The 16,244-nt window shown below is 35.8% G+C and overlaps 2 protein-coding genes across 2 annotated transcripts; one reads left to right on the forward strand and one right to left on the reverse strand.

The window, feature by feature from the left end:
- The first annotated feature begins 6,679 nt into the window (after positions 1–6,679).
- Positions 6,680–8,080, forward strand: LOC138893546 (uncharacterized). Its single transcript, XM_070178167.1, has 4 exons — positions 6,680–7,306; positions 7,412–7,468; positions 7,583–7,629; positions 7,819–8,080. Exons 1-4 carry the CDS (start codon positions 6,680–6,682, stop codon positions 8,078–8,080), a joined length of 993 nt encoding a protein of 330 aa, XP_070034268.1.
- Positions 8,081–13,371: 5,291 nt separating this feature from the next.
- LOC138893547 (uncharacterized) lies at positions 13,372–14,497 on the reverse strand. Its single transcript, XM_070178168.1, has 2 exons — positions 13,952–14,497; positions 13,372–13,797 (listed from the first exon to the last, which is right to left on the reverse strand). The coding sequence occupies exons 1-2, from the start codon at positions 14,495–14,497 to the stop codon at positions 13,372–13,374; spliced, it is 972 nt and encodes a 323-aa protein (XP_070034269.1).
- Between the last annotated feature and the right edge of the window lie 1,747 nt (positions 14,498–16,244).

The following is a 16,244-nucleotide window of genomic DNA, read 5'->3' on the forward strand; positions in this document are numbered from 1 at the left end:
ACCTTCAACTATTTATAACATCATTATTTCATTGTCTCCTTTGGCCATACGTATTATTCTTCATTCACAGCACTGTGGCCATATATCATATTCCGCACTCTTATTTCTTTACTTTCAAGGATTATCATCATGAACATCATCATATAGAATACTCTTAAAATACCTTTCCCAAAAAGGGCAATATACAATTTTCACTCACGAATATGTAAGAACGCAAGACACATTGAAAATACTCACAAAGCATAGCATTAGTTAGAACAGCTACATAGGGGCATGACTTGAGTACATAAGCTTTTAGGCAATTCTAATTCTGAAGTCATTTTGGAACAGTTGAATCAAAGCTCATTTATTAACCTTTCTCACGTCATTTTATTTCTTTGGCACTATTGGCCACAGGTATAACTTTCATTCTTGGCACGGTGGTCACACTTCATATCACCACTTTCTTCTTTCTCTTTCAAGCATCTTTATATATTATCAACAAGGCATTTCAAATCATGACGTTAGGTACACAACACATATGATCAATTTAGTGTCTTAAGCATGTCGAGTTTTTCTCACACAATTCGGTATACTAGCATTCATTTGGAACACGACTCAAAGCCATAACATTTTAATACACATATCATTCTTGAACACATTCCCGAAGGATAACATCATATGATAAGAGTATCCGGAACACATTTCGAACATATATCTTTCAACACAAAGCTTATTCGGAATAGTTGATTTATAAAGAATAACTCGGGACTTACAAGAACATCATTGGATTCAATTCTAGGAAAGAAGTTTAGCCAACATACCTTAAATTCATCCCTTAATGATACTACAACGATCCACTATACTAAACAACTTCAATCTACAATAATAATATCCAATGGGACCAATATTAGTAACAAATCCCATAATTTAGGCCATTTAGGCATTTTATCAAACACCTAGTAGGCATGAATCTCTATATCTTTTAACCATAGAATTAGTCCATCTAACTATTACCATTTACCAATAATTTATCTCACCATCATTCTTAAACAATTCATAACTTCCAACATCACATACATGACCATCCATCCACACCCAACCAACAAAATTCCATCAAATAATGACCTTTCAATCTCTACAATGGTTATGTATTTAAATTAGGAACTTATGGTTTTCAATCACCATACTATAAGTTTCAATACTTAATTCATACTCATATTCCCATAATATATCCATACATATAAGTCTAAGGGTGTAGGATTACCTTTTGGAAGAAATCTTGCAAAACCCTTCTTTGAGTTCTTGAAAATATTTCTTAAAGATCTAAGTATTTTATGTGTAGATCTAATCAATACTAGTGTAGAAATGATAGAATTTTACACCAAGATTATGGGGATTGCTTACCTTGAAGATGGAAGGAGTTTGTGGTCTTGAGAGAGTGGAGAAGAGCTCCAAAATTCGTCCAAATGAAATGGAGAAAAATCATCCCCGAATTGGCTTTAAAAGAGCTGGAGCCGAGGCGCGTCTACTCTAGCGAAGTGTACCTCACTTCGCTATCCACTGCAGGCAAGGGAAGACAAAATCCGCGTCTGGTTTGGTGAAGCGAGCTTCGCTTCGCTGTCCGCCAAATTAACTGGATGATCTAACTTTGGTAATTTGATCATAACTTTTAGTATGAATGTCCAAATGACGAACAACTTAATGCGTTAGAAACTAGACTCAAAGAGCTTTAATTTTAGAGTATATCACCTCCTAAGTCTTTATAGTTTGGTATCAGCATGCATTTGAAGTAGGATGTTGTGCGAATTGAGATATCCTTTCCACTTAATGTATCCAACTTGTTCCACACAAATTCTTGTCATTCACAAAACTTCTTAATATGTTCCAACACACCTTAAACATATATTTGCATTTCAAAATGATATAGTTCTATCCCATAGGTCTCTTTAAATACTTGAAAATATTATTCCCAAAAATTATTGGTGCACTTAAAATATTAAATCATTAGGAAATTTTAACGGGCTTACATGTTGGATTCAGAAATGAGAATATATAGTAGTCATATTCATTCCCGCTACCCTCTTTTCTTGCTAGATCATTAGTTCTAAGACATGCAACGGTCTTTATATATCTTTGTCGATGAAAATTTAAGCATGTTCCATTATCCAGCATTAGCATTTTTGAATATCTCTATTTTGGATTTTACTATAATTGGAGAGGAAGCAGATACAGATACAAATGGAGAAAAAGTAGTACTGTTGTTCCATGTTTGGATTGGTAAAGAAATGTTTCCTGTATATTATTGATTATTTTAGTACTCCAAACTATTGTTTGTAGTATTGATGAATTAGTATACCCTATTAAATTAAAACAAAATAGTCCTTTCAATATTAATATGCAGAATGCAAAAGCGCTTGGATTCAAAAGATTGCAATTCGACCTTTTTTATTGGAATCCCTTTGCTCGACAAATATATATGGAATGAAAGTAGCTTGACTTAAAAATAGAAAAATATGGATATGTAATGAACTTTTCAACCTAATTTGTCTGCACTATTCATTTGTAGTCAAATCTAGAATCCTAAAATTATTCTTTCTCACTATATCTCTTCTATGTATTTGATTTGAAGATATATATCTAAAAATTGTAGTATTATGAAATGACAAACTGGAGATATAAAATATAAAATACTACTAGATATGTTTAGATGTACAATAATCATTTTTATATTCTGATCTTGCATTTTACACTTCAAATATTATTTATATCTCACATATGTTATTATTGTTATGATATTCAAAATGTTTATACTGATTGGCATGAAATATACGTGCAATGCACGTGATCAAAATTATATGACTATTTTGCCTTGGATTTGAAGACCTACTATGTAATTATTGTACAAAAAAATAAATTTAGTCTCCAATAAATGGTAAATAAATAGTACATATACAAAAGTAAAAGATGAAATCAATTCATGCAGCCTGTTCAATTCCTTATCATTGTGACGTTTTTATTGTATATGTAGGTTTCATGTTTTTAAAGCTACTTCCTTTAAGGCTGAGAGATTCAATTAATGTAGCTTATTCAATTCCTTAAAATTATTTTCATCTTTCAATTCCGTATTATAAATGTATATGTATATTTTATCTCAATCATTGAAATGTTCATTTAAAATTTATTATTTTCAGCTTCAAAACTGTAATTATATATGTATTCATGTATGTTAGCCTTTTTCCTTCTATTTATTTGTTAAATCTTGAGAATACATGAACTCGATTAACTAATTCTTTTCTGCCAAAATCATTGTCAATGGAAAAGAAATTCTTTCCATGAAAGAACATTGTTTTTTATATTGCTTATCTGATCATCATCTCCAACACACCAAATCCATCCGAAAGTGTTAAATTAGGTATGTTCATTTCTTTTCCAATTAATTTTTACGGATGCTTTAATAATTTCATGACTTTTTATTTCATCCATTTGACTATATAGGGTAGTTACATAAAATTTAAAAATTTAATGTACTGGTTGTCATATTTGGACAATAATTTTGAATACCAAAAAACTCAAAGGCAGACCAATTTTTTGGGACTGAATTAGTAGGAGAAAAAAATAATTAATTATCAGCTTCATGATATTTTAATGTACTGATTATCAAATTTGAACTATATGTTGGTTATCAAAGAAGTAAAAGTCGATCCCATACATAAATAGCTGTCTAATCTTCTTATTCCTATACATATGTCTTGGAATCGAGATTTGAAAATTCCAATAGGGCAATAGGTTCGCATAATAATTTTAAACTTGTATGTATGTTCGGATCGGATCTCAAGTTGTCCGGAGTTGATTCAAATTTTTTACTCGGGGATACATAGGAAGCCTGAGTCAGGTTCAGTCATATCACATAAGTTATGTCATTTTATTTTTTCGCGATATCATCAACTACACGTGTCCAGAAACTAGTACCTGTATAAATAGCTAGGAGCCCTTTTTTCAGTTGAAATTAGTCCCATTTTCAAAAATTCATTCTTGTTGCAATATCAGAAATATAATGTAATGAACGTATCAAAATACTAAAGTGGAGTCTTAGAGCAATGGTAAAATTATATCCTTGTGACCTATAGGTCACGGGTTTGAATTGTGAAATCAATCACTGACGCTTGTATCAGGATATGATGCAACCCCCTTTCCCTTCATGTGGACTATAAGTCTCGGGTACGATATGTGGAATCAATCATTTACGCTTGCGTCAGGGTACGCTGCCTGCATCACACTCCCTTCGGATGCTACCCTTTCTGAACAATGCATGAATACAGAATACTACATACATCGGACTGTTCTTTTTCTTTTACATATCAAAATACGCTTATTTATTCATAATTAAGCGGACAACACTTCGAATGAACCTGTTTGTAAGTGTTACCTGTGAATGATGTTGTCACCTTGAAATACTTATTGGGGTGATTTGAGTGTCGTCTTTAATTTTGTACTCTTTTCTACATTTTTTATGTAGTGAATATGATATATAATAGCTTGTTTGGTCACGCTTCTCCAAGCTGAAAAGTATTTTTTTTCAAAAATAAAATAAAATAAAATAATTCAAAGTTAAAGTGTTTGGCCAAGCTTTTAGAAGAAAAAAAAGTGCTTTCGAATAGAAGCAAAAGCAGCTTTGGAGAAACCAAAAAAAGTAGCTTCTTCCCGAAAACACTTTTTTTAGAAGCACTTTTGAGAAAAATACACTTAAAAATATTTTTTAAAAGCTTGGTCAAATATAAATTGCTGCTTAGAAGTGCTTTCAAATTAATTAGCCAAATACAAATTGCTTTTCACCAAAAGTACTTTTGAAAAAGCACTTCTGAAAATAAGCTGATTTTTTCAGATTGGTCAAACAAGCAAGTCTTAGTATTTCCTTTATTATATTATGTAAGACATCAAAATAAAAAGGATTTTACTAGCTATGCTTTACTCTTTTTATTAGTTTAATGAAAATCAATAAAATATCTCACATTCTTGGTTCCATGCTTGGTACTAGGAGTTAGAAATAAGATTTTAGAGTTAATTTGAATTAAGAAATATTCAGTTCTTCAAAAAGGAATAATAGGCATAAGAATCCAGCATCATCATTATTTATACGGCAAAGGGTCTGATATGCCTCTCTACTATCATCAATAGTTTAAATAAGTCCTCCGTTATACTATTAGAGCAACAAAGCCCCTGACGTTATACTATTAAACACAAATACCCTTATTTTAACAGATGGGCTACGTGACAACACCAAAATTATCCGGTTAAATTTAGTATAGATCCGACCCAACCCATTACCCAACCCGACCCAATCCTTCTCTAAAATATGGACTGTCACAGACCATTTGGTCAATTTTCCCTTTTTCTTTTCACTCTCTCGAAGCTCTAAGAGACCGGCGGTAGTGGTGACTCCAAACTGCCGATTTCATATGATCTTGGTGTAAAGGTCAGTCTTTTCTTCATTAAATTGCTTGATTTTAGTATTTGTTGATCGATTTTGTTGATTGCTTGTTATATTATTCTTATTTTTGTGGTCTAGGGTTTCTGTTTGGACAATATCTAGGCTTTATCCTTCATTTTTATGTATATACTTTATAGTTTGTCTTCTTGTAGTTGTTGCATGTTTCAGTTTTGAGGTGATCCCGATTTGTAGTGGTTGCATGCTTCAGTTATGCTAATAAATTTACATGGGTATATATCAAGGTGGATTTATTGTCTTCTGGTTTAGAGTTTTTTCTCAGAGGTGGTTTCTTAAGTGGATTATGATTTGTTTTTTGTCTTACTGGGAAAATGCCTTAGTTTTCTGTGATGTTGACTGAGATTTAGTGCTTTTTCTTTGTTTATTAGCTAAGGTGGTCCTAAATGTAGGACCCTTGTATGCAACTGCTTCATTAAACTATTTCGGTGGTTGGATTTTAGTGCATCTTTGCTCTCTTTGTCAATTGTTTATGAAGGGGTAGCCCATAAACTAAACTTTTTTGTGGATTCTTTTGTACATGTTGTATTTCTTTATTCATGGGACCCTCTGTCTCACATGTCATTTTCTGCCTATATTTATTCCTCTTTTTTTACTTTCAGCTTATATTGGTTTTTTTTACTGTTTGCTAACCATTCTTATTTGTTATATTTACTAGATTATTGGAGATGGTCTTAGTTGATTTAATATTCAATTATGAAGGTGAATGGGTTACACATCCTAAAGTTGTGTACACAAAGAATAAACTGCACACTTTATCAGGGTATGATTCAGACTTGCTTTCTTATATAGATATAGAATCTGAATTCATAATTGAGTTAGAGTTTGTAGGGGTTCAACAACTTATAGTTGCTGGACCTTCTAGTAAATTGTATGAGGTTCAAGGGGATGTGGGGATTAGACAGTTGATATCCTTGCTTTCTAATGAATATAATATAGTGAACCTATATGCTGTGGATGAATGTGACCCCCCTATTGAGTGTATTCCCAGTATTGTTGATTATAATGAATCATATCCTTGTTTAGATGAGGCTGGTACTGACTATAGTTTGGGTGAATTAGGATCTGACTCTAGTTCTGATTCTGAGGGATGTGATTCTGAAGGATATGATTCTGAAGAATTACATTTACTCAAAACACAAAAAAAGAGACATAACTGAGAATCTGAATGATTATAAGGAGATATATAAAGGTATGGCCTTTAAGGACATACCAGAAGCTAGGAAGTTTATGAAGTTGTATGCTCTAGCCAACAAGAAACTCTTAAAATTGAGGAAGAGTAAACCAAGGAGGGTTAGGTATAGATGCATTGTGGGCTGTCCCTTTGTTTGTTTAATATCCAAAGATGGTAATGCAGGGGTTACTGTAAAGACATTAGAGTCAGAACATAATTGTGGCACTTCATATGATAATAGTACTGTTGATTTCAATACCATTGCACATTACTTTAAGGGAAAGCTACAGGATAATCCTAAGTATAAGGTAAGGGAGATGGTACTTGATTTGAAAAGAATTTTTGAGTTAAATGTGAGTCATGAGAAGTGCAAGAGGGCAAAAAGAATGACATTGGAGACCTTAGATGGGAGTTTTGCAGATGAGTACAACAAACTTGATGCTTATGCCATTAAATTGAGGGAGAGTAATCCCGGCAGTGATGTAGTGATTAACATTTCAAAAAATGCACTTGAAAATGAGAAAAGAAGATTTTTGAGGATGTATGTTTATTTCAAAGTTATGAAGATGGGTTTCAAGTTAGGCTTAAGACCATTTATTTGTGTAGATAGTACATTTTTAAAAGGGAAAGCCAAGGGTCAATTGCTAGTTGTTGTTGGATAGGATGCACAAAACTATTTTTATCCTTTGGCATGGGTAGTTGTTGATAAGGAGACAAAGCAATCTTGGAACTGGTTCCTACAATTGCTTCAGGGATCTCTAGACCTTAAGGAAGGAGAAGGAATCACCTTCATATCAGACATGCAAAAGGTACTTCTGTCCAGTTTTTGTTTCTGAATTTTTTTTCTTTCTGTTGTCATCTACTTCTGTCCAGTTTTTGTTTCTGAATTTTTTCTTTCTGCATGTTTTCTGAATTTGTTATAGGGATTAATTGAGGCAATTAAAACTTTTCTACCACAAGCACATCATAGGTTTTATGTTAGACATATCGAGGCTAACTGGTGCAAGACATACAATACTAGAGAAAGCAAAAAACTACTTTGGTGGTGTTCATGGTGCACTTATGAAGAAGACTTCAAAGACCAATTAAGAAAGCTAGGAGAGTTGAACAAGGATGCGGCAGAGAGTTTATTGAAGTACCCACCATAGTCTTAGTGCAGAGCTTATCTAGATACAGTTTGCAAGAATCAGTCAGTTGATAACAATTTGACTGAATTATTCAATTCATGGATTCTGGAAGCAAGGCAAAAGCCAATCATTAAGATGTTGGAAGACATTAGACTCAAAGTTATGAACATGATGATAAAACATGAAGCTGAAGCTAGTACATGGAGTAATGAGTTCAGTCCAAAGAGCCTAGAACTTTACAATGAATTCATGGAGATTGCTCAAGTGTGTAAAGTTAATTCCAATGGAGAATGAGGATATGAAGTTAGTGAAGGGTCTGACAGTCTCATGTTTAATGTTATGTTAATATTGGTATTATTAACTAAATTGGATGTCATAGTATGATTTAGGTTGTGTTAGTTTTTGGGATTATAGTTTGAAATCTAATCATCAGTTTCACCTACTAACTTTACTATTTTTGGTGATATATAATTACTGCATTGACAGTACTTCTGATATGTAATTACTGCATTGGTGATAACTTTCCAGATTTTACTACATTGGTGATATGTAGAATGAATTTACTGCATTAGAGTGATCCCCAGATTTTTACTGTTAGTGAATTGCCCAGGTTTTTATCGCATTAGAGCCATAACTGCCTAGTTTTTTTTGTTAAAATCCACATTATTCTATTCTGTTAAATTGGGCATTAACATGCCATATGAAGAACTATATTTAGTGATTACAAACAAGTTGACTAACACAATAAATCCTAAAATGAAAGGTATACTGCACTAGACAAAATGCCATACTGCACTACCCAAAATGCATTCATGAAAATCTGGATTACAACCAAGCTGACCAACTTTTTTCATTCATGAAAATCTGGATTTTACAACAGTTAACTTCATCAAAACCCTATTGTACTACATAAAATGAAAAATTCATTTCATCAATAATGCCACAACAAATCCGACTAACAGTGCAAATGCAACCATAATGAACATCTTCATGTGCATAACTTTTACTTCCATCTCCTTTGCTTTATTCACTTCAACATCATTTATAGCCTCCAAAATATCAACTTTTTCCATTAATTTGTCCCTTTCAAGCTTGCACGCATTCAACAACATATTCAACGTCCTGATTTTGACATTAGCAGCATCTAATTTAGACTTGAAATTGTTGATTACTATCAACGCTTTGTCCGGGAGGGATTCGTCTTGCCATTCCCAATATCCACATGACTCGTTCTTAAAAATACAATCAATAACTACGTTAAAGAGCAGAAAAAATAAAACTTTAAATGCATCGACGAGTAATGAATCACCAACAAAATTCAAACTTACTTCAGGTTTAGCACACTTATAGAATCTCCTTCCGGGGTTGTTTGTAGTCATCGAAGTGAAGTTGTTCGCAATCTCTCCACAGTAGCACCTCCTTCTCGATGTAACACTAGAACTAGACATCGAACCAAGACTATCAGATGTGTTGGTCGAAGAAGAACAAAGAAATTTGAATGAGAAGTTATAGCATTTGAGTTGTGGAAGAGAGGGAGGGACATCTGCAGATATGAGTGAACAAATTAGGGTTCACACATTAATAAGGGTGAAGGGTCTAGTATTTTATGGTCGGGTTGGGTCGGATCTATACTAAATTTAACCGGATAATTTTGGTGTTGCCACATGGACCATCTGTTAAAATAAGGGTATTTGTGTTTAATAGTATAATGGCAGGGGTTTTGTTGCTCTAATAGTATAACAAGGGGCTTATTTAAACTATTGATGATAGTAGAGGGACATATCAGACCCTTTTCCGTTATTTATATCTATGTAGTTTAACCTTTGATCCAGCTTCATTTTTATAAGATTAATGTAGACAATAAATTTCAGAAAAATAATCAAGACTGAAAAATATTGCAACAATCGTAGTATTTTATTTCAAATATTTGAGTGTACAATCTCTATGAATCCTCTGATTCTTCTTTCCAATAGTAAATAAATTCAAGGGCCTTTGAGCTTGATCTTGAATCTATATTTGTTTTCACGAACGATGATCTTGAATTCAACTAGCACGAACTTTGATTTGAACTTGTACTTCTTGATTCTTGACTTGTTCTTCATTCTTGAGCTTGAAGTTCTTCGTTCTTGAGCTTGAACTTGATTTCTTGAACTTGAACTTGATTGCTTGAAGCTTGAAACTTGTAGAGAAATTTGCGGCGCTTGATCCACGAGCTCTTTATTGCTTCTTGTTATAACTTCTGGTGTCTTTTCTGGGTTATGAAGACCTCTATTTATAGTTGCGGGAGGGAAGAGAGATGATAAGAACAAACTCTTTCCGACCAATCAAATAGAAGTGTGACAAGGCCGCATTTGATTGGCCAGAATATGTCACTTGCACACGTGGCGCGGTTTCAATGGCCTTTTAATCTGACTTGGTATGCCATGTCATTTTTACATGTAGCATGCTTCTAGTGGTTCTTTCATTTGACTTAGCGTGCCACGTCATTTGACACGTGGCACTGGGCCTCTAGGAAAATGACATCTTGGACCTAATGAAATGAGCTCATCGCTTGTAGCCCGATTAAATGGGCTAGCCTAATGAGTTTGGACTTATTTATTTAACTCATCTATATTGGACTTATTTAATCAATCTAATTATATTAGCCCATAATTCTTTTTTTATTTGGACTAGTATATTTAAAATATAATCTAAATTATTTATTGAATTTGAATCCGATAAATTTTACATACCTACAAATGCCCCCTACTTCAAAACTTGTCTACATGTTTACTTCTTGAATTTCAAAGACAAGGTTTGAAGTATTTATAATTGAGCGCTTGAGCCAATTGCAATCTGCTCACCAGATGACGAAAGCTATCAAACTTTATACTTTCCAACATTTGTTCATGGAGAATTTGTGCATTTGTAAAGTACGTTCATTCTCAACATATGTCATTTTCCTGTTAAATGTACAGTAACCATGAATACTCCAACTTTAAGCTCACAATCTTTGTCCACATAAGATCAAGTGGAATTTTCTTTTCCTTTCCAAACAAATGCTCTTTCCTGTTCTTGAGCCAATGGCCATATTTATTTAATAAATCTAATTCAAATAGGAACTTGATCTCCACGTGTCATGCAATTGACTTGATTTGGAGATAAGCCATTGAAGGAACCAAGCAAATCACCACATATTACCAAACCAAACAAACATTGGATTTGGATGCGAGGACTCCTACTGCTGTCGGCTCCTTCAAACCGGTACAGTGATTCTTTCTCCAATTGAATTAGGATACCTAGTTCTTCTTGAACTCTAATAATGTACAGTCCCACATCACTATTAGTTTTCTAGTAATCATATCACTGAGTCTATAAATAGCCTTATGCCTTTCATTCAGTTGGTATTAAGCGTCAGCATTTGCAAGCTACTCCGTCATTTACAGGTGAATTGTTTTTTTGTGTTTTTTGTCTTCTTTTTCCCTTTTTTTGTAGGCCAACCGAGAAGGATAATTTTTTTGTTGTTTAACGAGATGATCCATGCATGATGAAGACAATCTTAGGGCATTAGGGGATGAGTACTCATTCCCGCACAAATATCGGAGAGATTACTCTCAATGTGGCTCGACTATCGGAGAGATTACTCTCAAAATGACCCGACTATCGGAGAGATTACTCTCAATGTGCCCCAACTATCGGAGAGATTACTCTCAATGTTCCTCGACTATCGGAGAGATTACTCTCAATGTGCCTCGACTATTGGAGAGATTACTCTCAATGTGCCTCGACTATCGGAGAGATTACTCTCAATGTGCCCCGACTATCGGAGAGATTACTCTCAATGTACCCCGACTATCGGAGAGATTTCTCTCAATGTGCCCCGACTATCAGAGAGATTACTCTCAATGTGCCTCGACTATCAGAGATATTACTCTCAATGTGCCTCGACTATCAGAGAAATTACTCTCAATGTACCCCGACTATCGGAGAGATTACTCTCAAGAGACTTACATGTCCACCTTAAGATTGGAAAATATAGTTTTCTTTTAAGGACAAACCCATAAAGAGGCCGACTTAAGGTGCAAAGGGACTCATATGTCTACCTTAAGATTGGAAAGTTATAGTTTTCTTTTAAGGACAAACCCACGAAGAGGCCAACTTAAGGTGCAAAGGGACTCATATGTCCACTTTAAGATTGGAAAGTTATAATTTTCTTTTAAGGACAAACCCATGAAGAGGCTAACTTAAGGTGCAAAGGGACTCATATGTCCACCTTAAGATTGGAAAATTATAAAGCTTCAACTCAAAGACTTCGTGGACTTGACGACATTGACTTGAATATTTGGAAACTTTGAGGATTTGGCAGACTTTGCAGACTTCAACTTGAAGAGTGGCGAACGTGAAGACTTCAACTTGAAGACCGACAGACTTGAAGATTTCAACTTGGAGACTTCAACTTGAAGACCTACGGACTTGAAGACTTCAATTTGGAGAGTTGGAGGGTTTAAACATTTCAACTTGAAGAGCAACAAACGTGAAGACCGGAGGACTTAAAGATTTGTGAACATGAAGACATAATAAATCCCTGAACTTCAATGCAAATACTTGGTAGCCTCCTAAAAGACTATAATCGCCCTATTGAAGACACTGGTTTATCATGAAGGCTTGCCCCCTTTAAGTCATATGAGATCCAAAGTTCAAAAGAATAATGAAATTTCAGCCTGATTTTCAAGTGTTGTTTGAATGAATTACTTCCATCATACTTCATTTGGACAATGACTAGGGCAATATGTATCTTTTGAACTTATGCGACTGAACTCAGAATGAAACTCTAAGCTACCTACGTACCTCGGTGAAGAGGATCAAGTCATACCGTAGTTCAGAATGGGTGGATATTGTTTTATTTTTTTTATTTTTTTATTTTTTTTATGTCCTAACTTTTGCTTAGACCGCCCCTTTTGAGTTTTTCAACCTAGCGGACTTTTTTTTTATGTCCTAACTTTTGCCTAGGCTGCCCATTTCGAGGTTTTCAACCTAGCGGATTTTTTTTTTTTGGGTGGGCCGTACATAGTTTAAACGCATACGGTCCAGGAGTGTAGGAATATACAGTTTAGGCTCATGCATCAAGGAGCGTTGCAACTTCAAGGATAATACTTCTTCAAAAACTTGCCATTGATAGGGTCGATTCTCATGCCATCTGCATCAACCAGCTTGTAAGCCCCACTTGAGTAAGCTTCTTGTATGACATATGACCCATCCCATTTTGAAGTGAACTTCCCTACAGGTTTATGGTAAGTAATAATGGGTCTTCGTATGACAAGGACTTGATCTCCTACTTGAAAGGATCTCGGGCGAACTCTTTTATTGAAGGCGCGATACAATCGAGCTTGATAACATTCAAGACTCTGTTGAGCTTCCAACCTCTTCTCATCAAGAGCCTCCAACTCTGCTAATCAAAGTCGAGCATGCTCTTCATTAGTGATCCCTTCTTGAATAGCCAGTCGTAATGAAGGTATTTGACGCTCGAGTGGCAAGATAACTTCAACTCCATAAACGAGCGAATACAGAGTCGCTTGTGTTGGCGTGCGGTGAGTCGTCCTATATGCCTATATGGCTTCTTTTATATGGCCATTCCAATCTCGTTTGGATTTGGAGACGACTTTCTTTAACAAGTTGCATAGAGTTTTGTTGAATGCCTTAGCTAGACCATTGGCGGCAGCATTGTACATCGAAGAGTTACGTTGCTTAAAGCCAAAGAGATTACAAATCTTGTTCATCAACCTATTATCGAATGGCTTTTCATTATCCATTATTATGTAACGAGGAATGCCAAAGCGATAGATTATGTTTACTCGGATGAAACTTGCAACATTTTCCTTCTTTACCCTTAAGAGCAACAACTTCAGCCCATTTTGAGAAGTATTCAGTTGAAGCCAAGATGTATAGGTGACCACCAGAGGACTTTGGCAGTGGTCCAACAACATCCAATCCCCAAGCGTCAAACGTCTAGGATGCCACAGTCGGGTGCAACACTTCAGGAGGTTGATGAATAAAATTCGCATGGAATTGACAGGCCTTGCATCTTCGAGCGTAGTCCAAGCAATCTTTTACCATCGTTGGCCAATAATATCCCATCTTTTTTATATGGAAGTAGAGCTTTGATCCAGACTGGTGTGACCCACATACCCCAGAATGTGCCTCTTGCAAAGCTTGGAGTTCTTCTTTTCCCCCTAAGCATCGCAAGAGTACTCCCTCGAATGACCTTCTGTATAGAGTATATTTGTAGTAAAGGAAGCGAGGTGCACGACGACGAATTTCAGTCCTTCTCCTCGGATTTTCTGGAAGTATCCCATAACATAAATAGTCGATAATGGGTTGTCGCCATTCTTCTTTCTCAACTTCAGAAACAGCGACAAGATGATTGAGTTCATTTTCTTCACCTTCAGCCTCATTTGGTGGCGGTACTACCCATGTTTGGTAGACAGTAACTTGCACTTGATCAGGCAGGGTTAACGATGAAGCTAGGGCAGCTAAAGCATCAGCCTTCTTAGTTTCTTTCCTTGGCACATGCTGAATAGTCACATCACCGAGCCACCCTATTAATGTTTTAGCGTAATCATGATATGGCCGTAGTTCAGGCTTCTTGACCTCGTAACTACCTAGAAGCTGATTGATCACTAACTGAGAGTCACCAAAGACTTGCAATTGCAACCGCTTCATTTCGATAGCCATTTCAATCCCAAGTATTAGTGCTTGATACTCAGCAATGTTGTTAGAGCAGAGTTGCGTCAACGTAAAAGAGTAGGGAAGAACTTCACCTTCAAAAGTGACAAATACTACACCAGCACCAGCTCATCCGCAATGTGCACCACCATCAAAGTACATCTTCCATGGAGGCTGAACTTCAATAACCATTGCGTCCTCATCAGGTAGTTCGTCAATTAGCTCCCAATCATCAGGTATAGGGTGATCTGCCAAGAAGTCTGCTAACACTTGTCCTTTTATAGCCTTTTAAGGGATGTACACGATTTCAAATTGTTGAAACTGGAGGTACCACCTTTCTAGTCGATCACTAAGGACAGGTTTTGACATCACGAACTTGATGGGATTTTCTCTAGAAACCAAATGAACGACATGAGCTTGAAAGTAGTGCTTCAACTTTTGGATTGAGAAGAAACATAACTTTTCAATTGGTGAATAATTCAGCTCATTTGGTGTCATCATCCTGATCAAGTAGTAAAGGTAGTTTTCCTTCCCTTCACTATTTTCTTGGGCCAACAGCGCTCCAACAGACCTTTCTTGTGCTGAAATGTATAGTATCAGCGGCTTTTCAAGTATAGGGGCTGCCAAAACTGGAGGCTTCATCAAGTAGGATTTAATGTTCTCAAAGGCATTGCTACACGCTTGGTCCCATTTGAAAGGGACACCTTTCTTCATAAGACGACTGAATGGTTAGCACCTCCCAGCTAGGTTTGAGATGAATCTCCTAAGGTACGCTAACATTCTTTGCAGACTTTTCAATTCGTGAATATCCCGAGGCTCAGGTATTTTCAAAATGGCATCCACTTTGGCTTGATCAATTTCGATTCCTCTATGTCAGGCAATGAAACCAAGGAACTTTCCAGAAGTAACTCCAAAGGCACATTTCAATGGATTCATCCTAAGTTGGTACCTCCAGAGTAACTCGAACACCATTCTCAAGTCTTTCAAGTGGTCGCTCTTCTCTCTTGATTTTACCACCAAGTCGTCAACATAACATTCGACATTCTTGTGGAGAAAATCATCAAAAATATTCTGCATAGCCCTTTGGTAAGTAGCACCAGTGTTCTTCAAGCCAAAAGGCATTACCTTGTAGCAATAAATTCCCTTGGGGGTACGGAATGCAGTAAGGTCTTCATCTTTTGGCGCCATGCAATTTTTGTTATAGCCCGATGAACTGTCCATAAATAACATTGCCTTGTACCCAGTAGTAGCACCGATCATCAGCTCTGGAATAGGAAGCGATAATTCATCTTTCAGGCACGCATTGTTGAGATCCCTGAAGTCAACGCACACTCGAATCTGGACATTTTTCTCCCTTACAGAGACAATACTTGAAACCCATGTTGGGTATTTAACTTCACGAATAAAGACAGCTTCGATGAGTTTGTTAACTTCGGTTTCAATCAAGGGAACCAAGTCCGTCTAAAGTGCCTTTGGGCTTGTTTAACAGGGCGAGCACCATTCTTGACGGCAAGGTGATGGACTGCTACTTTCGGGTCCAAGCCAGGCATCTCTTTGTAGCTCCAAGCAAAGACATTCCTGAACTCCTTGAGTAACTCAATATAAGTGCTTTCTTCATCAACTTCTAGTAAAGCACTTAGGTAGGTGGGTCTTGGTTATTCATCGGTGCCAAGGTTAATTTCTTTTAAGGCATCAACTGTAGTCTTCACTCCTTCTTCAAGTTTAGGTGGAGCATCTTCTTGAGTGTCCCCATCGT

The sequence above is a fragment of the Nicotiana tomentosiformis genome, chromosome 6, assembly GCF_000390325.3.
Source record: "Nicotiana tomentosiformis chromosome 6, ASM39032v3, whole genome shotgun sequence".
Lineage (NCBI taxonomy): Eukaryota > Viridiplantae > Streptophyta > Magnoliopsida > Solanales > Solanaceae > Nicotiana > Nicotiana tomentosiformis.